This window comes from Leuresthes tenuis, unplaced genomic scaffold (assembly GCF_036924035.1).
Source record: "Leuresthes tenuis unplaced genomic scaffold, fLeuTen1.0.hap1 SCAF_8, whole genome shotgun sequence".
In the NCBI taxonomy this organism is placed as follows: domain Eukaryota; kingdom Metazoa; phylum Chordata; class Actinopteri; order Atheriniformes; family Atherinopsidae; genus Leuresthes; species Leuresthes tenuis.
The window spans coordinates 4,342,801-4,367,566 of NW_027325362.1; the positions used below are offsets into that span (position 1 = coordinate 4,342,801).

Below are 24,766 nucleotides of genomic sequence, written 5' to 3' on the forward strand. Positions count from 1 at the left end.
GAATAAGTGTAGCATTCTTTAACAGAACTATTGGTGAAGGAAAATAGCTGAATGATGAACCTGCAGAGAAAATGCATCTGCAATGTTAGAGATTGAATGTTACTTAAAGATCCCTTCTTCCACAAAACAATAGAAAGGAAAAAATGCTGTCTTTATTATTTCAAATTTTTTTTCACATTCTTTATTTGAAGGAGGAGATGTGAATCTAAAATTCAGATGTCACAAATTGAGAAGCCAAGCCAACACAAACCACTGTCACTTAGAAGCAGAGGTCTTCTCGGGTCCACCCAGACCTGGTCAGATGGGTTTGGGGCTGGTCTCCAGCCCGGATCCTAATGGATTACTTGCCCTGCATCCTGTGTGGTGCAACAAAAAGCTGTAAGCAAACCACAACATGCACCAAGATGCTAACAAGTTACCTGCTTCTGCTCCAAAAGTGAAAGAGCAGAATATTTTGGAATATTCAGGTGATGGTAAATTAGTCATGCTAATGTTAGCAGCTGCTACCAAACACAATTTATCTTAAATTCAATTAATCTAATTTATTTAGCCTTAATTCATGACAAAAGTCATCTCCGGACACATGAATTCACTTTTAAATAAATGTAATTCAGTTCAGTCTAATTCAACCTATTTTTTTTATTATACTCTTACTGCTTCAGTAAACACTAATAATACGCTTTATATTAAATACAAATGTGTAAAAACGTTGTCTAGCTAAGAAACTCTGTGAATCAAATTATCATTTTGATTCAGTTCCAGGTTATGTCGCTAAATGCATTAAAGCAGCTGATCCAAAACAGTCAAATTTATCATCAGTCTCCAAAAGTGGACTTTTAATTTAGAATAAGTTAATTAGTCTGCTGCTTCAGTCATGAAGGGAGGAGAAATGATAAGGGAGGAGTATATAAGACATTACACTTGTTAAGACATGACGTTTGGTTTTAAAAACTTGTAAATGAGTGTGGATTTGTTAACTGAAACTCCTCGTCTGAGTTTGTGCCTGAGACTTAAATTTGTTGTGCTCTTGATGTTTTCCCCTGAGGGGAATTCACCCTCGGACCACTGATTTGAATAAGCTTAAGTGGACATGCATGGGGAAACAAATAGGGCAGAATGATTTGGAGAAAATATCGCGATTTTTTTAAGAAACATTGCGATTTAATAAGCGATAATTTTTTTAAGTTCCTTGTCTTTTGTATTTTTCAACAAATATAGGGATTGTATCTTTCTGTTACAATAGACAAACTGAGCTGTTTTCTTTGTTTGCATTTTTTATACAGCTCCGGTATAGCAACCTGGCTAAAATATGTCCGGGACGACATGCTGTACCGCTTATCCACTGTATTAATTAAGGCTGTAAACACAAGCTTGGTCACCGTGGTGATGAGCATCACGTCCCCTGCCAAAAACGCTGTTATTGCTCGAGTAATTTTTCTGTGCCGTTTTGACAAAGTTTCATATGGAGTCACGCTTTCCAACATTTCGGTTAACAAGCCCTTTCAGGTGCGGTGTTGATGATCTGATGCGCTGCTAATCACCATTTGAGCCATGCTGTTATAATATAAGGCTTTATGGTGGGGTTTTTTTAAATGTTGAAACAATTTGTCGTGTTGCCTCGCGAGGTAGCAACAGTAGCAAGACGCCGTGCAGCATCCTCTATTTTAAAACCAAAATAATTCCAAGTACCACTCCTCTTAGACACTAAAGTTTCTTTAGCGTCGGCTGCTGTCGTGGTTGTGCCTGAGACCATCTTTGTCTGGTCAGTTTTGGGGTTTTTTTGGGCCTTTGCGTGTCGTATGCGATTAGTAAATCGAATTTTTTTATATCGCAATTTTATCTCAAATGCAATTAATCGTTCAGCCCTAGAAACAAACTCTTGGATTAGTGATTTTAGCCCAAGCATATGCGATGGTTGGGGCATAATCCCTCCCAAGAGCATGGGAGATGTTCCAACAGGCCCTTTTCAGAGATTGCTTTTACTTTTTTGATGGAAAAAAAGCACTTGAAAAAAACGAATGAGGCTCCGATTGTGAAACTGGACTAATGCAAGCAAAGCTTTTATCTAATAAGCCACGAGTTGTTTTTGTCTGAAGATGCTTTGTATTGACAAAATCATTTGTGACATCTGAAACGCTTAAATGTGCAAGAGATGTTTAGGGGCAATGGCACGTGTGAACTCAAATGTTAACAACATCTGTTCATGATTTCTTGTGGAGAATTTTCCATCCAGCCCCGAAGGAAAGTCTACAAACATAGCAAATGTTCTGGAGCATCTATGAATGAGCATGTGTGGGTGCTGGTAGGAGTCGTTCTTTTATTCTCTGTTCTGCTGACCTGTTCGCTGCTTTCCACCATATTGGATAGATGCAAATACATGCAGTACTGACAATAACACCACAAGAAGCCTCATCTGCTCACAACTTGTTGTAAAATAACAGGATTTCAACAGCCTGATTTCTGCATCATGTGCCACACTTCATCCCACACCCAGTTCTTCGCATTTCCAGCCATCTTCAGTGGTAAAATCAAACTTCTCTGAAAGAGAAAAGAAATGTGATTGCTGAATTTATTAGACTAACACTAAGGAATCTGTAACGTGCACAGGCAGTTTCAACTTGGACCAGGTGGCTAAGGCTCATGCAGAAAAGCAGGTATCCACCGAGCAGTTTGATCCAAATGTGCTCTTTGATGTGTGAATATGTGCACGAAAGAGAAAAGGCGGATGAGCCCTGTATGAATGAGTTTATTAATGGGTGAATGATAAATATATTGTAAAGCTCTCTGTAGAACCCAGCAAAGGTTTGAAGACTTCGCTTTTTTGTGCAGTAGGTATTGATATTTCTTCAGTGGTTGCTTTATATTTTACCCTTTGAATAAAGGGCTCAAGATAACCAGACTTAGCTTGTCTTGATTATCATGGTTAGGTTTCTTTTCCCAGTCAGACTTGTAATGATGTCACTGTGTCATCATTTAGACATGATAAGAAATACCGCGCCAACACATGCAAAACACCGACAAATACAAACATTATTTAGATTTGGAGTTAAAACTCTAATCCAGCTTTTCTTACTTCCCATATTTCAATGCATGAATTACAGAGAATGAACCTTCCACCTCCGACAGAGTCAATTTCTAAGGCTGAAGCTTCAGGAGGTTAAGATCTCTCTACCCAGAAGCGTTTATTAAAACAGATAATATATTCAAGAATTCTTGGATCCTGCCTTCCTTTTTATGAATCTTTTATGTATCAGGGAGGAAGGGGAAGAAAAATCCACTGCATCTTGTCAGTCAGTCATGCGGGTATCCATCAATATTTCCTTTCCATCAGAGATCACTGAGCTCTGACTGGAAGATGTTCCACCTGATTGTAAATCAATGTTCAGGCAAAGTGTTACAGGCAGCTGTTTCAGGTGAAAGTGGGATTCTCCTTTCAGTGGGTTTAAGGTGTGTTTTTGCTGGAAGGAAACACAAGTGCAGACGTTATTGTCTCTTTTTAAAAGTACAGATGGTTGGCATATCAAAGAATACACATTACTAAATTAATGTAGCATGCAGCAACCAAAAACCTTGCTATACTTTCCCAGACAGCTAAAGTGGTTTGGCCCAAAAACACAATGTGATAATTACTGTAATTTATGCTTAAGTCTTTTTATTTTCTATGTAGAGACACAGTTTATGTGAGGATACTTGCAGTGTGACCTTGCTTAAGGTCACTAACTTTTATACAAGCTGTCACATGATCAACAGCCATTTGACAGGGTGATTAACAGGCCTTTCTACTTCCCTCTCACTCACAGATGGTTGTTTTAAACAGAACTCAGATCAGTCCACTGTCCACTGTCTATCTACGTGTCACAAAATGTGTCAGTTCATTTGCATAAAATCTTTCTAATTCTGACAATCACTGCTGAGCCAGAGTTGGCTCATCGAAACTGAGCAGATGGCGAAGAGCCAAAATTCAGCTGGTGTCCTTGTTTGTTTCTTTAATTTGCCACCAGGCTGTAAAGCTACGCAACTGTTAAAGGAACATGTGACATGGGGGATATTCATGCATTCAGTTGGTTTTTGCTTGTTTTTTCATGTGGAGGTGGGGTACTTTCTGATTCACTCTGCTAAACTTTGACAACAGAAGAATTTAAATGCTTTGAGAATCCAAACTATTCCTCCGCTGTTGCTCAAGAAGAAAGTAAGAAGCACAAATCTGGCATTTCTTTTGTTTTCTTCCCTTCATTGGTTTTTAATTCCTTTAGGTGCTACTTTGTTCTTTTCAAATAAACAGGAAGTGCAGTTGCTCCACACAAGAGAAGTTTGTGAACCTTGAAATTTTGTGCCTCTGACTTGTTTTGAAGTACATTCACTTTTGTTGTGCACATCCCTGGGCCTGAAACTGCCCTCGAGTGTCAGGGGCTGAGATACCACAGTTCACGACTTTGTTTTCCAGCCCTGCACTAAACCTATTAGCCTCCAGTCGCTTTACATTTTTGTGGGCTTTTAAAAGAGTCTTTGTGGTCTCTTCACCATGGCAAGAAGTTCCTGTGTATGGCTGAACATGTGCAGAGTTGGCACTGAGATTCGTTTAAATGTAAATGTACTTTATTTATTCAGCCCTATACAACAATCCATTTCGGTGCACCAAAGTGCTTTACAGCAGATGATAAATAAAGAGAAGAATAACTAAAAAACAATAAAAGAACACTAAAAGCAATAAAATACTAGATTTAAAGAGGCCCAGGTCAGAAATAAGATGCATCTCGGGGGGGAGCTTATTCCAGAGCCTGGGGGCAGCAATGGAAAAGGCTCGGCCAGAACAGGGTTTGTATTTTGACCTGGGCACTTCCAGCAAAAGTTGATTTGTTGACCTCAGAGCTCTACCAGGGTTACGGACAGTTAAAAGCTCAGATAAATATGATGGGGCGAGGCCGTTAAGAGCTTTAAAAAAAATGAAAAGTTTAAAATCAAGTCTATAAAGGACATGAAGCCAATGAGGGGAGTTAAGAACAGGAGTGATATGCACACGTCTGTTAGTGTTGGTTAAAAGACGGGCAGCAGCAGCATTTTGCACAAGTTGAAGGCGACTGGGAGAAGTCTGGGAGACGCCCACATAAAGTCCATTGCAGTAGTCTAACCTTGAACCTATTAGGTCATGGAGGCTTTCTCAAGGTCGTGACGGCTTAAAAACATTTTAACTTCGGCCAGGAGACGCAGCTGGAGAAAAACTAGTCCTGACAACATTGTTAATTTGTTTGTCAAACCTCAGATGACTGTCAAAGGTCAAAGGTCACTCCCAGATTTCTGACGGTTGAACTGAGCTTTGAAGACAAGGTGCTAAAGTCAGCCGTCACAGTATCCCCAAACAGAATGCATTCAGTTTTATCATCATTTAAATGTAGAAAATGACAGTGGTATTACATCCCACAACTGTAGGGGGCGGCAAAGAGCACATATTCTACCAAATGTTCTAGACTTTGTTAAAGACTTACTTTCTATACCAATGCAGAAGGATGTGATTTGGTGATAACCCAACATATAAGTGGAGTTTGGTATTTCTGTTGGGTTTACAATTGAAATCATAGTAAATTAAACTACCATGTATATACGAATGCTGTGTAGCTGGGTTGGAATTCATCTCAGAACATTGCTGTTGGCACAAGCTCAACCTAGAGAGCTACAATAGAACACATTAACTTTAGAGATTTGACATAAATGGCAGAACATATTATCGATATAAATAAAATGTCACATCATCTCATCGCTGGAGAATATCCCCCATTATTCCTTAACTCGGCTTAAAAAGTCGGGTTGCATTATTTATGAGTCACAAAAACAATGCCACAAGTAGAGCTGTATCTGAGTTGTATTACTTTACATGAAAACTCTTTGGTTCTCTGAAAGGAGTTGATGTGATTAGTCTCTTTGGTGTCTTTTATGGCAGTAACATGTATGTGTAGCATGTAGCAGCACTGTGAATAACTTCATACAGATCATAGGATAAAAAAGATTGTTGCAAAGACTGATCTCAATGAGCATTTGCAAGAACAATTAGAAAAGAAAGAAGGATAACAATAGACCAAAGCAATCAAAAAAAGCTGTGTTATTATTATCACCATTCACTTTGATAGATTCAGGCAGTAAAACGCAGACTATAGCTATCTGCATAACAAAAGAAAAAGCTATGACCAGGCAAGAAAGTGTCAGATCTGCAATTAAAAAGGGTTTTGTCCTCCATCAGAAGGCTCAGTGCTGTGAGGCAGAAGCTGGAGAATCCTGATCTCCTCTTTCCTCCTCATCCTCGTCCTCATGCCATTTCTCTCATTTATCCATTTGTGTATATTTGATGCAGAAAATGTGGTGCACAGTTGATATCGCACAGTTAATTCCACAGTAGATTAACCCAAACAAGGTCTGGGAACGATCAAATTTATTGGCACCAGTAGGCCTGTAAGAGGAACCAGTCCAGTACTCAGTAGTTATAACACATGGCAGCCGACGTATCCATTCAAAACCTGAGAAACGGTTAAAAAAAATAAATAAAGAGTTGAGTAACTGCTGTATACGTGCACCACGGCACATAAGATGTGATGTACCAGAGAACCTACATAAAACTTTCTTAAATCAGTACTGAAGCTAAGAGGAACATGATGAATTATTGAATCTTTTAGGACATATTAAAGTCCTGCATAATGTTATTTCACTGCTAATACATAAGTTTGCCCTGTCCGTGTGAAAAAAATATTCTTTTTGCTGGATGAACCCAAGTGGTTATCAGAAAGAATAATCAAAGTCGAAAGCCATCAGTACAGCATCATATGCTGCTCTGACATGATAATGAGTGACTTGCCATAATTTCACTTTTTATTATCAGACTAAGTTGTGACCAAATCTGATGTGATGCTACCAAACATCACTGCGACCAAATAAAGGGGCAACGCTTTAATTCACATCTGTACAAGTGAAACGATCGAATGAAATGGAGTCGATTCATACATATGTCCAATTATTAAGAAAAAAAAAGGTCTGGAACTAACCATCATTTTAAGGTGGTTATAATATATCCTTTTAGCCTGAATATGACAAATGATTTGTGTGGTTGTGTGAGTCCAGCCTAAACAAAAGCAAAACAAGCCGGAGACTCTAAGACGAAAAGGCCAACAGAGATTTAACCTGCCAGGTGTGTCTTTTGTGTCCACTGCTTGTTTATATGTCATGAACTCCACCTGGCAGTCTGCAGCCTTCTCACCAGGGCTCACAGTCGGCATCCCTCAGAGACACCATGTCAAAATGCCACCTCACAATGTCGCCATTCACCACACGTCATCACAGAGGTGATGTTCACAGTGACAGAGTACGGTGAAAAACAGCAACCTGTCGCGAGAATAATGAGTTAATAATAAACATCGTACAAAGTTAAAGGTATTTCGCCAGTCTTCCCATCACATTGTCTTCTCTTGTGGAATGTAATTGTGCTGTTTGCACGTTCTGCATGTATGTGGCTACACCTACAGACTGCAGCAGCACCTCCGCAGCCGCTAGCACATTTAGTGTAAAATATTAATAGCTGTTTTCTCTAATGTTGCTCAGAGTAAGTGACCGGCATGCCTCAGCAGGGCAGATCTGGGGGTTTGAAGCAGAAATAGACAGAGGATGTGACCCCGAGGCCCCACAGATGGAGTGCGAACATGCTTTCCCTCTCTTGAGCCGAATGATTTATTCACGTCAGGAGAGCGTGTTTCTGCGTGCAGGTGTGTGCAGACATGAGGGAGGCAGAGGCACTGCGTGACCTTGACTTTAATAACCTCACACCAAGCAAGCCTTATGGGCATGACGCAGGTCAGAATGTATGTGATGGGAACTTTTACACACTAATTATAGTGCAATTCTGTTTGTTGACAAAACTTACACATGTACATCTAACCAAGATAGTGTCATTTATGGAGATAAGGAACCATAAAATGTTCTCAGGTTGAAATTGAAACATTTCTTTTCAGGCTTCTTAATTCCTGATGATATCTTGACTTATTAAGCATCACCTTTCTGTTTCTCTGGTGAACTTAAGTGCTTTAGTGATGCATCCATCCTCCTCCACGTGTTTTGTCAGCGTCTGCTTTCGAAACATCTCCAAAAATGTTCCTGCACACTGTGGTTAAGATTTGATTAAGTTTGGGTCCGAAATGACCTCCTAAAACAGAGAGTTTGGTTTGACAGCGTTTTCTCTGAATGCAACACCTTGACCAATGGCAGCCTTTTGTACTTTATGGCCTTCTTTCACAAAGCTGACTCAGGTTTCTAGAATTGGCCGTTGGATGCAGCAGCTCTGGGCATAATGTGTCTTTGTATCCTCTTGAGATGTGTAAGATTAGCTTTTTTCTGTTTAAAAAAAATGGCTTCTGAAATATTTTTCATAGCCAGGTTGGATGCTGTGCTACTGGAATGATTTCTGCCGGTAATTCCTGCACTTTTTATGCATTTGTTACGATGCACAACCATGCCAACAGGAAAGGTGTTTGATGTAGGATCAGCTGATCAGCCAAGTTAATGCCTGCAATAAGACCCCAATTCCAGAGGACATTAAGAGGAGATGTCGAGGATGCAGGGCGGGAACGAAAAGGCTAGAAAGGATGAGGAAGTTTTAGAAGTTCTTCTTCTGACTGTCATGTGAAATGTGAGATCACTGGCAGATAAAATGAATTACCTTTGAGTCCTGAAGAGGATGCGGCGGGAATATCAAGAAGGGAATAATATTGGTTCCACGAGACTCGGCTGCAGGAACAACTTTGAACTCTTCTCTTCCCAGCTTTCAAACTGAGCAGACAGAGAGGTACCAGTGCAGGAGGAGGGGCTACAGCGTCTCTGCAGCCCAGATGTTGAGTTCACTTACTCACATTGTGTGAGATATCAAAAAAGTTATGGTCCAGCTGTAAAAATAACACCCCAATCCATTCATAGCAATTTCTGACCATTTCAACCAAACTTCTCTCTGCTAGACTTCAACTTTCTATTCTATTCTATTCTATTTATTTTGTTATTCATTTAGGTTTTTTTTAATTCCTCAATATTTTTATACTGCAGCAATATAATTCCGCTTCAGGGAATGACAAAGTATTATTGAGCTGAACTGAAATAAATATTAGAGAGAGAGTACAGCAGCTCCCTTTTCCTCCAATTATTTTCACCTCTATTCAAGCAAGTAGCTTTCAGGCAAGCAGTGACCCACTCTAGTTCACACTGCCACTCTCCTCCTCAGGGTCTCCTCTTTTTTTCAGATCTGTCGTACTTAATAAGACTTGGAGCATATTATAAGGATATGATAGAGTGTACAATAATTAGATTGAGAGCTCAGATGACATACCAAACTGATAGAAAAATACTTGACTGGCAATTTTTTTGTCAAATACTTACATTTCCCTTGTCTGCAGTTTGACATGGACAGCTGAAATAAAATAATGAAACGGAAAAATGCTTTAAAATTTCCTTTTTCTTCTGTTTGTTCTTGACTCGAGTCATGTGTTAAATGGCTCAGGTTGTTGAAACACGCACATAATAGCCGCTGACCATCGAAAACTCTTCTGAAACTGTTGCTGTTCTGATGGTGCGTTCAATTACAAATGGGAAATTTTAAATTTCTGACAAGTAAGAAAAAAACATATATTTAATTAGATGCCAGATTTCGTTGTTAAGATATAAAACGTATTAGTAGGAAGTGACTTCAGGCACTCAAATACATGCTCTAATTTCTCTGATACGTTCCCTTTAATGCAGTCCACCAAGAATATAATGATTGCTCGTTTACAATGTTAATTGATGGCATGTTCAGAATATTGATTGTTATCCATTTCATTTGAAATAAAGCCGATAGCAGACCATCTTAATCACGATTAAAACTTGTAAATCAGCACAAAAATAACGATAACTAGCACTAACTATCATCTCCTGACACAAAGTGAATACAAACTGAAGTAAAGCTGGCACTTCCAGATCAGGCATGATGGGGAATAAAGGATGTTGCTGCAGTCAACATTTATTTTTACATTACTCAACTGCTGTGTCAAACTGTGGCCTCTAACAAGCATCTGTCAGGATGGGAATAAAAACGACTCGTGGGAAGCTACTGGTTGCATGGCAACTAGTGCCAAGTGTGGCATGAATTCAAATTAAATTTACTTTATAGGCATGAATATCATCTTGAACATTGAACCGCCACTATATATGCTGTTAATTAAAGGATTTCAGTCAACAGCCAAAGAGTTTAATGTTAGATGTAAAAGCCAACACAATGAAAAAAAAATGGTAGATTTAAAAAAAAAAAAAAAAACTACTTAGACTGACCATTAAGGACCGATATAGTGGTAACCTTGTTGTTTTACCCACACATGCAGACAAGTGTTGGATGAGCACACAAAAAAGCTGTTCAGATTACAAGTTGACGTATATCACCCTCAACTATCGCTGGTGCCAGTGCATAACTATGGTGTTGCAATATGGTGCAGGTGCTTCCAGCAACCATAATATCATTATAAATGATGAGGGAAGCACCAAATATTTGCTTCTAAAAGGAATACGTTTGTTTCTCTGAAGTGGGTTTGTAGTATATGTAGTATATATGGTCATGAATTAGGAAAAGTTGCACTCCGCACACACTGAGTATTTCAATGAGTCCAGTGAAGGAGTGGAACAAACTGTATTGATGCTCAGAAGATAAACCGAAGACATTTTTGTTTGGTAATCAGACTGATGGTGCCCTCATATGATCAAAGGAATGGGGGTGGGAGAAGACTCCCTGAACCCTATTCCAGCAGTGCCTTCAAGTAACTATATTTAGAATGTCATTGTTGCATTCAGACGCCGTTTACTTGAGCTTTCACTCGCTCTCACTCACGTTTTCTGGATTACTGGCTGCTGAGTGAACCAGACATTTCATTGAAATACTTTAGAAAGTCATGCTGCATGACATAAATAACAAATCTCACCTTCATCAGCATGAATATAAAGTTTTCTGTCGTGTGATTATGTTGTGTTTGTCTGTGGGACTGCGCTGAACGGAACAAAAATGGAAGAAATGGAAGAGACAAACAGCAGCAGGAGAAAGTTCAGTAGCACTGGATGAGATGAAACTGATCTTCCTCATTTAACATGCACCGAAAGCTTCATTTGGATCAAAAATGGTTGAAAAATGTGCAGAATCGATGTGCGGTAAGTAGGTATGTGAAATCGGCGCTGTCTTCAGATCATTCGATCTGTCTTGTCCAATCACCTGAGAGGGCGGGCGCAGTTACGTCAGCTAAATAAACAAACAAACCTTGCCTGTCGCTGACATGGCCGACAGCAATTTAGTGCCAAAAAGGAACGCTAAATCGGCTATTTGGACATATTTCAGGTTTTTCAACGGTGAGCCTAAAGATTTAACGCAACCTATTTGCACAATATGCAAAAATGTGTGCCTGTGAAGGATAATCAGACGACAAAGTTATTTGGGCACATACAAGTTCACCACCCCGAAGCTGCAAAAATACCGGTGGAGATCAGGTGCTGCGGCTGGATTAAGCTCAAATGCATCTGGGCAGAACACAATATCAGCAACTTTTGAAAATCAACCAAATACAAGCAAAGCAGCGAAAGGTGGGCCCAGTGTACAACAGCTGTTGCAAGATATCTGGCCAAGGAGAGTTATTAAGAGTTTAATATTCACTCCTCAGTTGCACAGATCAAAGGGCTCTGTATGCACACATGTTGCTCCATGAGAAACATTTTTAAGTACACAGTAAAGCACAGGTTCTTTAGATTTTTCCTTTAACTTCTTATGGCATTAAATTCATTCAAGATCGCCTTAAGGATCGCAGTTTGAAAAGAAAGATCACGATCCTCCCTTTGATCGCCGATATCCGATCGAAAATCCCTCCATCCCGAGCGTAACATGAGTAAACCTCAAATCAGGAAAAAAAAAAAAAGCATGCAGACAACTTGGAAAGCAGAGAGGTTTTATGTGACAAAGCTTATGCCACTAATTGTCTTTCATGCAACACCTGCAAAACAAGAACATACAAGGACGCCTGTGTGCTCGGACCCTGACAGCAGATAGTCCGGACCGCATAAGTATGCCGTTGGTAAAACTATCTGCAAACAGGTGACTTTTGTGCTCAAAGTATTTGATTTTTAAACACCATTATGAGACTAAAAAACCCAGAAGTCTGTGGGTGAAAAGCACAAAAGTAAGGTCAAACAGATTTACAAAAGAGCTGCCCATCTGTCAGTCTCCACAAATCTTTTGAAAAGTGGAAATGTGGTAGTTCACAAAATTGCTAAGTGCAGTAAGCCATTCAGTGATGAAGAGTTTGTGTAAGGTGAGCATTTTTCTTGTATAACCTTCAATCATATGCTGGCTCCTTAAATTGGCACTCAGTCACCGGAGCCCTGAGAGCCCTGGATTGGGCCCATGTATAGAAAGCTTTGAAATTTTAGGCATTTCCCTGCAATCATTTGAGCAAACGAATTTGAATTCACTTCAACTGAATGTGACAACACTTACAGTCGAAAAGATGAACTGTTTTGGCATTGGTTTTATATTTTATGGATATTTTTAACAAAACATGCAATGATTAATGCTGCAAATTACAATGAGATGCATAGTTTTCTTTATTCGTTTGACTATCCGTTTAAAATTATAACATAATAAAGCTCTAAAAAATGTCTTATATGCTTAAAGTTAAAGGGGAGCCCCACCAAATCGACATTTGCACAGCTCTCTTTAAACCAGTTTAACAAAATAAAAAAAAATGCAAAGTTTAATTATTGTCTTTTGCCAGAGCTGACAGTTGCACTGTGTTTAGTTTTATCTGTGGATGTTCTCCAGCTGTTATCTAGGTCACTCAGTACTCTGAGGAAAGTGTTCTGTAAGTCTGAATTTAGCTCTATAAGCCTTATTCTTTGAGATAACCCCAGCCCACATTGCTTAAGCTCACTTTTTTAACCTTTGCTACACACTCTGAGGGGACAGCTTTGAAAGATGCATACACTTGCCAGAGAGAATTTTCAATTGAACATTTTTACTTGGTTGGATTATGGCAAATGTTTCCTTTAAGCTTTAGCAACACTTGACTAGATTTTGTCTATCTTGACCGATTTCACTGCTATTCTGGTGATCTTAATGAAACTTTATGTCAGCAGCACAAAGTTTATGATATACAAAATACGATTTTACCCAAACAACAAGAGATTGTCTGAAACTTAAAGAATGAAAATCTCTATCAGAAGAAAAACAAGTGGGATTCCCGTTCAAGTCTCTTTTCCACATTTCCCAAATTTTCCCCCCTGCTCTGTACATCTCCAGTCCCCACCCTTCACTCAACCTCAGTTTGTTTCTGTAGGATAGCCCTCGGCTCCCCCTAATTACATACAGTAATTACAGCCATTGAGCCTATCTGATGGTGCAGTGTGATTAGCAACATCAGAACAACAATGGCCCGGGGCATAATTTAGAAATAGGTGGAGGGAGATAAAACAAAGACAGAGAAGATGTATAGATGCACTGAAAAGGCACCAGTGGTCTCTGGAACATCTATTATTTTGAGAAAAAATGTAGGATCCAGTACATTGCATGTTCTGTATGATGGATTATGCAATATATGTGTAGGGCACCGTATCTTAAGTACTGCAGTGGTAATCTTGGTCTCAAAAATCCCTGGTTTGAATTCCAAGACAGGCTCAAACGTCTCGATAAAGTCTTGAAATAATCAATTAACACTCTCTGTCACTGACTGCTGTCAGCATTCCCTCTGTGGTGGTCTGCAGCTGAGGAGGCTGGAGCTGGGCTCTGAAGCTCCCAGCAGTCATTGTCTGAGCAGTGATTATTTTTTTTTTTGTTTTAAAGTAGCCAATAAAACCCATCCGCAGTGAAAATTTGTCTCAATCCCCTCAATGTAAAACCCCAACACCTGTCATCTTTATGGTTTTCCAAGGTCTGAGCATCACAAAATAAAGCTTGACTGATCGCCTATTAATGTATCTGAAGGCAAGTGTGATTTACTTGTTCGGAACAAACAAGACAGCTTCCATTTTTCTCCACTAATGGTGTCCCTGCATGCCATAACTCTTCTTGTCTCCAAGTGTTCAAGCTCCATTACATGTGGCATCCATTTCAACAGCAATGTCTGGTGTCTATCAGACCATTACTCGATGTGGTAGAGCTGATAAAATGAGCTGAAAGGCTGTGCAGTAACTAGGAATAGCAGGTGCGGCAGGAGAGCTATAAGTATGTGTTTGTTTATCATAATTGAGATTTTGAGTTGTGTTTTTATTTCATTTTTGGTTTATTTATCAAACACGTGAATGTAATTATTATTTAAAAGAATCTTCGCGGCAGCCCCAGAGAGCTGTTTGTACCACAACTGGCTTGTTTGGTGACTTAAATGGCTGCTTGGGTGCTGCAGACAAAAACATTCGAAATTAAAAATGGCTTAGAACAAGTCTCAAAACAATGTTTAAGTCTTCGAAATGATGAAGTTGTTGTAATGTATTAGTTTGGTACTAACTGTCTCTGTGAGTAAAGGCTGCTCAGCTTCTCACAGAAATCATTTTCTCCTCTTTTCCTTTCTTTGTCTCACTCATAGTGACAGATACGTTCAACATCTATGACTTTATTTGCCAAGAGTGTGTTGTTCAAACATTAATATGGCATCTTCCTTTGTTTTGTGTTCCACAGAGAGCAAGGACGTGTACAAGAGACAGGTGCTGTCAATCACATCCATCGCCATGGCTATCAGCCTCCTGGGAACACTGTGCATGGCCCTCTACTGTCGCAACAAGTGAGAGAACAAACACACAGTAGCATACATACCATGAACAGTATACCACAGTTTATATGTGCATTGTGATGGTTTGAGACTGAGTTTGAAGTGATTAATGAACATGCTGCCACCTGTGGTGATAAGATCAACTGCATGTGATCCGTTAAGGCGTTTATGATGTAGTAGAAATGAATGCATTTTAGTTCTAACCAACATGTTTTTTAACCCAAAATGGTTTTGTTTGCAGTGATATTACTGTCTTAAAGCAACCCAAAGGTGACAAATGGTGACGTGTCACCAAGGCAACGAGAAAAATGGCATCCATTAAGGCGAAGGTGGCTTTGAAAAAGGAATGCATTTCAGCCCTAACTATAATCTTTTTCTCACCATAACCAAGTGATGTCACATAGTGTCTGTATCCAAGAAGGGAGTAACAAGCGTTTTAGTTCAATGTTTCCATGTTACTGACCGAACATCAATAGCACAAAAGGCATGTCAAAGGAACCACTTGAGAATGGCGTCTGCTCTAACATGGAAATGCTCATAGGAGCCACAAAAACCTCCAACCAACTGTAGTAGCAGTAGTTTGACGGCCCTCTACGGTTCGTATTTAAGGGTGTGAACTAACGACCTATGTGGTCGTTTGGAATGATGTACTCATAGTAGAACATCTTACAGGTTGTGATAAAACTGTACTGACCAAGTTAATTGTTAAGATCTGGGAAAGCAGCTTGATTGCCACAACAGAGCCAAGCAGGTGACAAAATAGGTTTGAAACTAACCAAAAATGTTTTCCTTGTTAGAGAAAGTCTCCCAAAAAGACATAAGAAATACATGAACTACTTCGATTCGGTTTCTTATCAATATCGGTTACCGATTTGGTTCCTTATCGATTCTCTTATAAATTCTCATAATATAGTACAAATATAATACAATATATAACTCTTAGCTCTAAAAATTAGATGTGAGAGCCTGAAACTAATCTCAGACTAAAGTCAAGCACATGTACTTTACCCCAACTACCTCCTGTCGACTCTAACACAAAGCAAAGCTGAAGAAATGAAATAATTGAAAATAAAAGCAAGAGGAAACATTTCTTCCCAATATACCGTAAGTCAGCCAGCAATCACTGAAAGATTAATGAAACGTAGGGATTTTGTGCTCACACTTCAGGTTCTGTTCACTCCCCAACTACAGAAAGAAAATAACGTAATCTGGTTGCTATCAATCAAAAGTGTGGTTTATTCACCATGTTCTACAGATTCTGAAAGACAACAGGACGGTTTGTCACCATTTCCACATTCTTTGTTTCCCAGTTGCCTTCTTTTCTCCATGTCACTCTTCCCAGCTGTTCTTTATTCTTAATGAGCTCATCTGCTGTCACTTTCCTCATCATCTGCTGAGTATTTATACTTTTGCTCTCTGCAAGACCCTTTGTACGTCTCATATCCAGTTCATAGCTTGTAAGAGCTACAGGTTTTCTGTGCTGTTATTAGCCAGTTATTTAAGATTAATGTCTTTCTTGAATGTTCTGCACCAGTGGTGCCCTTGGTTTTGTAATGTGTTTATTGAGATTACTTAGATTCCTGATCTACTTCCTCTTAGCTGCTACTACCATTTCCTCACCTCGCTCCACTGTGACATAGCAATTGACTTGATCACTGACCCCGATGCACAACCTCCGCCCACATTCCCACACGCTGTAAACTCAGTTCTTCGGACTAACATGAATGAATGCACTTTTTTTTAGTTTAAAAGTTAGATTAGCCCATTCACAAATTGTTTGAATTCTATTCCCCTGCAGAATCTGTGGGTTTTATTCATCTCATTGTTTACATTTGCTACAATTTTGGACCTTGTTTGTGATATATGCATTTGGTAATGTTGAGTAAAAGTGGATTGAGACATGATTTTACAAGTTAATCCAATTGAGTGTTTTTTTTTTTTTAAAGATCTTTTAGGGATAGTATTTAGGATCCGTGCACAAAAAGGGGTCCTCAACCGGGTGTTTAGATTAACCGCATGTTTCCACCAATGCTCATATATGTATGTTATATATCTAAGAGAATTATGGTCATATTTTGGAGAAATTTTCAGCAGTTCCTAATATGATTAAAATGTTACAACCTTTGGTGATGAGCTTTGTTGGGTGTGGGCAGACCAAAGGCCTCAGGAGGCATTTTGTTAACATTGTGAAATCCGGAGCAACATGTTGAGGCATCGAACATCTTGAATGAAATCCCACTCAGAGTATTCACAACAAATCTGTAAAGCTCATTATTTGTTCACACATATTCTCAGCCTATCATCAAATAAAAGGTCAGCTCAGCACTGTCTTGATTCTGTCCCCATTTCTTGTTTGTGTAGGACTGAATTTAACATGTGTGCACAGTTAATACTGCATAAATGGTCTTACAGGATGGGTCAAACATCCTGTATGCAACAGCAGTCTTTCATTCAGAGTATATGGACTGTGGAGCAGGCTGTGATAGATGGCACTGTAATTCCATAGGCTTTCCTCTGTAATATAATGATGTGAGTGAATGAGCAGCCTGACAACAAGATAATCGTATCAAGGCATGATGGACAGGCTCTTTCAATGAATCCATAATTGAGTCAGGGAACTTGCTTGTTCAGTGGAGGAGATGCATACAGATCTGGAGAAGGGAGGAAGTGTGAATGCAAATCTGAGCGACCTGAATAACGATGAAGTCAAAGGTTTTCTCACAGGGAGAAGAAAAGAGCCGGATACAAATACAGCCAAATAAAAGACAAATGATTCTTCAATTCATGCTGTCGTCGGTGCTCTTTCACGTGTACGTGTTTGGAGAGTGACAAATCTTCTCTCCTTTTTGTACCTCTGCAAGCAAAGTGAGTTTTAGGCTTTTGCTGTGGAGTTCACATCCATGTGTGATAACTCTTACCTTAACATGTGATGCTAAGTTTCCAAAAATCAGTTTGTAGAATTAATATATACATATATTAATATACTCAAGCCTTCATACCACCGCCGGTTTGATGAGAGGCATTCAGTGCATCAGCAGCCTCCGCCTACAACAGTTCAATCTAACCTACCTATTAGCTTTATCAAATTTGAAGGATTCAGCCTAATTTGATCAGGAGAGAGGATGTCTGACTCCTGAATCCATACTGGGACTGCTTCCACAAGCGAGGGGCCTGGTAACTGCAGGCTCTGCCTCCTATTTTATATTTGGAAACTCTCAGAGCCACAGTAAAACCTGCAGTCTGAGAGCAAAGTGCTCTGTAGGCAAAAAAAATTAAACCGTGAAGTCTTTAAGAGACGATGGAGTTTTGTCATTGAAGAGTTTAGTTCCAGTTTGCCTGAGAACCTGCACTGTATCTCTCCATCTCCCCTCTCTTAAACAGTGCTCTTTAATAAGATCCCTCAAAAATGAAGATTGAAGATAAAATAGTATAATAAGGGGCATAATTAGCTCCAGTTAATGAGGGGTATCAAATAAAGTCTGTTGAACAAGTGTTTTGAGCGATATATGTGAAATTGAGTTTTCTTAAAAAAAAAAAATGGCATTAGTTATGTCTCTGAGACTCACACAGACTAAAGATTAAACACAGTCTCCTTATTCAACTGCTGTCTGAGACTAAGGGAGATTAAGATGGTTCATAAAAGTTGGTGATGTTCAAGGACACTGACATTGTTCCAATAAGTCTGATTTTATGTTTGCGTCGTTATGACTTGTTTATTGTGTGAACTAAAGTTAGAACAAACCCTTCTGCCAACCGTCAAATAAACTGTGACGGAGGTAATGGACAACTCACTTTATATAAGAAAAGCAGTGTCCACAAAATGTTGCAGCCTTTCCATGAGAAAACATAATTAAAGTGCCTGAGAGGTGGAGAGTTTGCAAACACTTCATTACACCGCTGTCACACTGCAGAGTCTCCAAGACAGGAACAGTAAAGGCTTTATCGCCTGTATCTGCTAATGAGCAGAGCTCCTGCACAACACAGAGAAGTTGTGATACAACGGCTCCATTTTCCTCCAGCACAGTCTAATTGCAGAAACTTGTGCAACTGGTGTCGTAATAATTAAGCGCATGTAATGTGCACTGGTCAGAGCAACAAACCAGAAGAGCTTCTTTCAGTTGAATAGAAGAAATTAGATCACGTCCTGCTGCGCCACAAAGTCTAATTATTTCTCTTCCTCAAACATGACCTTTCATCATGGGGTCAGCTCTACGATTAGGGTCAAACTAATCAGTTTGACAGTCAGTGACGTCAGAGTATTTGCATTGTATGTCTGAAAAAGAATCGCGATTCAACCAGTTTAATTGAATTCACATATCCTAACTCAAAACATTAGATTAATAAAAGAAGTCAAACTGCATACTTGAATATATTTATTTTAATTAAAGCTCAGGGAGACGTTAATGAGGTATGGTTTATTGTAGGTAGAGAGCTTCCAGTGCTTCAGCTCATTGAGGTTTGCAGCATTGGTTTCTGCACAGCTCTCTTAAGGTCCCACCACAGCATTTCAGTCAGGCTGAGGTCTGGACTCTGACTGGACCATCAGTTCATAGTCTGTCGTTTTTACTAATGTGCGGAGATCATCTGACATCATGGTGATATATGGCATTCTATGGAGGCTGATAAAGGCTGTCCTGTGCATGAATTCATAGTGTTTGCTTCAATCAAACATTTTTGCTGCCTGGAATAAAAAAGCTGCTAAATCAAATGTGTTAACCTTCTCTAATTAAGTGTTAATTTTCAGATTGGATTATGAACCATGTATCCATAGACCTGTTGAACTATGTGATATGAAGAGATACTGACCCTTGTTATTCACGCTATATGTTAATGGGTTTGGATGAAAACCAAAAGGTCCACACAGGATAGACAGTAAATGATCTGATCAGTGGTTAAAGCTCTGAAACCAACATGTGAATCTTCCTCTCTTTCTCTTCAGGAGGCGCAGAGAGAAGCTCCAGGCTCACCTGAAAGAGAGTCGCAGTTTGAAAAACTATGCCGCTAATTCCCACAATGCCCTGGAGGCCAAGATGAGAGTCCCTAACACAAACCTGCAGATGCATGAGGTGACCGCTGCTGTTTCTCTTTTTTCATCTGTCCCATTGTGCTGGCACACACCCTAAGCTTGGAAAGATGTTCTGTTTACAATCAAGTCTCTCCTTGACTTGACTTTCTTTCACGATTTTGCTTTGTTTTATAGTCAAGCATACCCATAAAGTACATCTATGCATGCTGAAACCTGCTCATGTAAATAACTCACGGTGCTCCCATTCACTCGAAGACTGTCTGGTTACAGGACAGCATGATGCAGACAACAGTGAGCAGTCACATTAGATATCAGCCTGTCTAAAGGAAACAGAGGAATGCCCTATTTATCATTGTAAAAACATTTTATATCATGTGCTGTTTAATTTTGTTGGGCTTTATATACATGTACTGTTAATGGCTGAGCCAGTCTTTCGGGTGACCTGGAAGTGTCGAAGTGAAGTGAGCATTGTTGTGTGTTGAGTGTTGCGTGTGGGAGAGTAATGTAACCAGAACCAGCAGCAGCTGGGAGCGCATGGCAACAGAGGTGATTAGATGACTTTCATTCAGCCACAAAGCACCTAGATAGGCCCAATTTCCAGGGTAATGGTTATTGAAGTGCTGAACACCCTGCTAACTGTCTTAGAAGAGGAAATGAGATCCTGCTGATGCAAACTGACAACAGTGTCTCACTGTCCGGCCTCGCCACTGCTTAGTTGATGCACATGATGAAGCAACCAGCTATAAGTCAGGCTACAGTAAAGATGGGTCAATGAGACGCCTCCTAATAAAGCATGGTTAGGAACCCTGGATCTGAGAAGATTCCATTTCTTAATGTTTATTTTTACCCACTGAAACACTGAAGGTTGTCGGTCACATGTTGCTGTGGCTGTTAGCTTTGTGCTTGGGTTACATGTGATGTCATCAGCTTGATGTCCTGCAGTGATAATTCGCTTCGGTAAGACGCGTGTTAATCTGCGGTTTAACTACAATGACTTACATGAACAGCACAGTTTTACTATCAGTGTAAAAGTGGGACTTCTTTGATGCACTGTTGTCCGAGCTTGATGTCTGTTTTTGGATAAATGGGATGAATTTGCTCGTCTTAAGTATACAAATGTGTGCATCTCTTATTGCTCGGCAGCTAACACCAGCCTTGATGTATCTATGATGTATCTTTAATCGCTCCGATGATGTCCGTGAGTTGTTGGTCATTGGTATTTTTTGGTTATTACTAACTGATCACAAAGCGAAAGCCTAACCTTATTCTTCTTGGCATGTCCTTGAATTCAATGATCATACTTTTATTCGTGATGTACATCCATCAACTAAACCTTTGGGACTTGCTGTGTTTGGTAGTTATTGAGAATTTAATGAAGCAGCCTTGATAACATTAGTGTCTGCTGACCTTTATAAAAAGATTATTCTCTCATTTACAGTATTGATTCGGCAGAAATTTTTTTATTTTTTATCGAATTTTCAAATACTTCTTGTCTATTGAGTTGACTTATTAGATTATTCTGTTAGACCTTGTTCTTGTTGAGCTGTAACTGACTGGATTGTGAATGTTTAGTTACAAGAGGAAAAAATTACCAGGGACTGAGGTGTTATTATCTGTTTTTCTCAACATGCGTCATTCGTTTGTTATTATTATACCAACAAATTTTTAAGTTAAGTGCTTAAACTTAAATTATGGTAATATTGTAGATTAATATGAAAGAGCAGACATGTGCAAAACATCTTTTTTTGTTGCTTCCAAGGATACAGACTTTCTTGCATTTTATTTAATGTGGTCTTGAGCAATAGTTCTCCACTTTTTCTGAAGGTCTTTGGAAGTTTTTCTTTGCACATTGGCTGCTTTTTCATTCCTTTTCAGTCCAGTCCAGATTTCTTGGAGAGGCTAACTGTGTTAAGCCACTTAACACTGACCTATGAATCATTCAACTGTCAAAATATTGCACCTGACTCAAGAGATGAGAGACATTTGCTTCCATTTTTTTCGTTGCATCTAAGGAAAAATGCCAACGATAACACAGTTTGACAGACCGAATAGAGTAATTGTAGCTGAAGTGATTGCCAAAGAACTATTAGCTGAAAACTTGGCATATCTCTTCATGGTGTGCAGTCTGTCCTTGAAATATTTAAGGGAACTTGTGACAGTAATCATTTAAGATGGGATGACCTGAAATGAGGGCTTAACATCCTCCCAGTGTCGGTGGTAAACTAATGATGTGATGACTGAACTAGGGTTGAGTCTGTTGTTCCGCCGCAGTCGATGTCCGGCTGTTACGACCCATCTCAGCCAGGGGTCAGGGAAGGTAACCTAAAAATGTTTTATTTTTCAACCAAGGCAGGCAACAAAGAATTCAAACAAAGGGTAACACTCTCAACAGAGCAGCGCCACCAAATTTAACTAAGATTAAGAGACAAGCTTTATATAGTTTGTTCCACAAAGACTCACAAAAATCACAAACCTCTCAGTCAGACCAAAGGGGGCAAGCTGTACATCAGTCCAAAGCTCCCCCGGTGAATGAACCAGGTGTTTGTTTCAGCCATTCTGATTGGTCCAGTGTCCCCAAGCCGGTCCAATGGATTTCCCACAGGAGGGAGGCGGCCACTCCTCAGGGTGTGTTGCCACACTGAAATCTGCATAGAGGGAGGCTGCACCACTTCTTCCAAGGCCAAGGACCGTAACACCTGCACTGGCCACTTGCATGAGAATGAAAGGATGGATAAAACTGCCAAGTGGAGGACAAAAGAAGAAGTGTCAGGCCTAAAAAACTATCTACAGCAGATGAACAGGATCTGAAAGTGATGTCCTTAAGAAAGAGGAAAAAATCCAGCAAAGACCTGACAGGACCTGAGAGATGCATCTGGACCTTCAGCTGATCCATCTACTGTTGGCCCAAGCCTCATCAGAAATGGTCTCCATGGAAGGGTGGCTGTCAAGAAGCCATTCTTAAGGAAGGGAAACAGGGAGAAAGGTTTTTCCAGGCAAAATGGGAAAAGTGGCTTAATATTTCTGCACAGCTCTGAACGTTATCATTAAATTCTTAACCCTCTTCCAGTTTCTGACTGCGTGAGAATCATTAAGCGCTCTCATCTCCACCTGGTCACTTGCATCAGCCTCATGACTCTGTAGGAGAGCAATCAATCTGTGGTTTGGGAGCACACTACTGGCTGGACGTGTCATTCATCTTCTCAGTGCCCTCTGTCATCACATCTCCCCAGTTATGTGTCTCAGAATATAGCTTTACCTTCACTTTAATGTCACTTGAGGGATGGTATTTTTGTGTTTTATTCGATAAACCTTGTGTCCTCTAAGGGTATGATTTAATTTAACAGTAAGGCAAAGGTCATGTGTTGAGAGCCTAAATGCAAGGGTCTCTCAATCATCATAAATGTGTTCGTATACACAGGACGATTGAATAACCGTGGGAACATACAGGTAGTTCGTGATACAGACAATATTTTCCTGATTTGTCCTCACTGACTAAAAGACTTAAATCAGAAGAAGAGCCCCATTTGCTAGTCTACTTTCTTACATCATGAAGTCAGTCTTTTTCAGATATTATTCCTTTTTCCTAAAGTTGTTGGTATTTTTAAAACATAGCCTAATGGCCCAGTGTGTAGGATGCACTGACATCTGTTGGCATAAATTGCAGATTGCAGCCAACTAAATACCTCCCACATCACTCTCCCCTTCCAAGCATGTGGGAAAATTACAGAGGCCAGAAAAAAGCCTCGACGCTCCACAGCCCCCGTTGGTACGGGCCCATCTAGGCTACTGTGGGATGGCAGAGTGACAAGCAGGGCGACCCACAGCAACTTTGAATATAACCTGCTCCTTCTAATACAACTCAAAAACAGAACTTATCAACCATATTTCCAGAAAAGCTGGGAAGTTCTACAATCTACAACTTTTTCAAACTAACTTTGCACCTTTATTTTCAATGATATTACTTTTCATTTCACCTTTTTCTGACCAAATTAACTGTGTTCAGGAAATATAAACAAATGTAGAATTAAATGCACCAAGACACAAAACGCTCTTAATGCTTTTGGAACTGAAGATACTAATTGTTGCAGTTTTTCAGAAGAATTTGGGAACTGGGCCGTGTTCCTGCACAGAGTTGATATGTGGCTTTCAGGTTACATTTCTGGATGCAGCCGTGGACTGTGCTGAGTGAAGATTGTGGCTGTATTGATCATGGTGACACGAAGGCTCCGAGGTCATCCAACAGTGGTTTCCATCCTTGGCCTTTCCACAGTGATCGTATGTTTGGAGAAGCCACAACCAGATTCGTGCTTTGTCAAACCTTTAGTTGTTATTTATTTATGTGTTCATATCTGTCAGCCAGGCACCAGACAGTCTGAGAGACCCTTTAAGAAACCACACGTTGAAAAACAGAACCTTAAAACAAACGGGGTGCTTTGTACATATATGTTGGCATAAAAAGGAACTGACTTGTTCCTTCTTGGTCTTCGGCATGCAAGCTGTATGAGCCTGTGCACGGTATTAAATGATAATCTCCACTAAAGATGATTGTATCCAGTCTCATTTGAGTCCAGCCTCCTGTGTTACGCTGCCTCTTGGTACTGAAGACATCAGAACATCTGCCAAGAGAAACCCCCTCAACCCTCACGCTATCCTGCTCTGTAGATGTTGAGAGTGCAAAACTGTTTTAATTCTGCTTTCAGGAATAGAATAGGAATGAATCCCTGTTGCTTGGAAAGACTAAACCTTTGAGGGATGTTGCTTTTATACCCAATCCTGACACCCTCACCTGTCACCAGTTAATCGCGGACTGTACAATCCTCCAGAAACCTGTTACTTTGCCTTTTTTTGTGTTTTCCTTTATCAAATATTAGATTTGTTCATATTTTCAAACTACAATGAAGTTGGTCAGTGAAGACACTGAATAATTTCCTTTCTGTATTAAAAAAAGGTTCAA

General features: G+C 39.7%; 1 protein-coding gene across 1 annotated transcript in view; it reads left to right on the forward strand.

The window, feature by feature from the left end:
* LOC140312745 (pro-neuregulin-3, membrane-bound isoform) overlaps window positions 1–24,766 on the forward strand; it is a 357,971-nt gene that overhangs the window by 314,114 nt on the left and 19,091 nt on the right. The window contains exons 5-6 of the mRNA XM_072390537.1: window positions 14,696–14,798; window positions 19,726–19,852. Coding sequence (XP_072246638.1) covers window positions 14,696–14,798; window positions 19,726–19,852 — 230 coding nt within the window. The remainder of the gene's footprint in view (window positions 1–14,695; window positions 14,799–19,725; window positions 19,853–24,766) is intronic.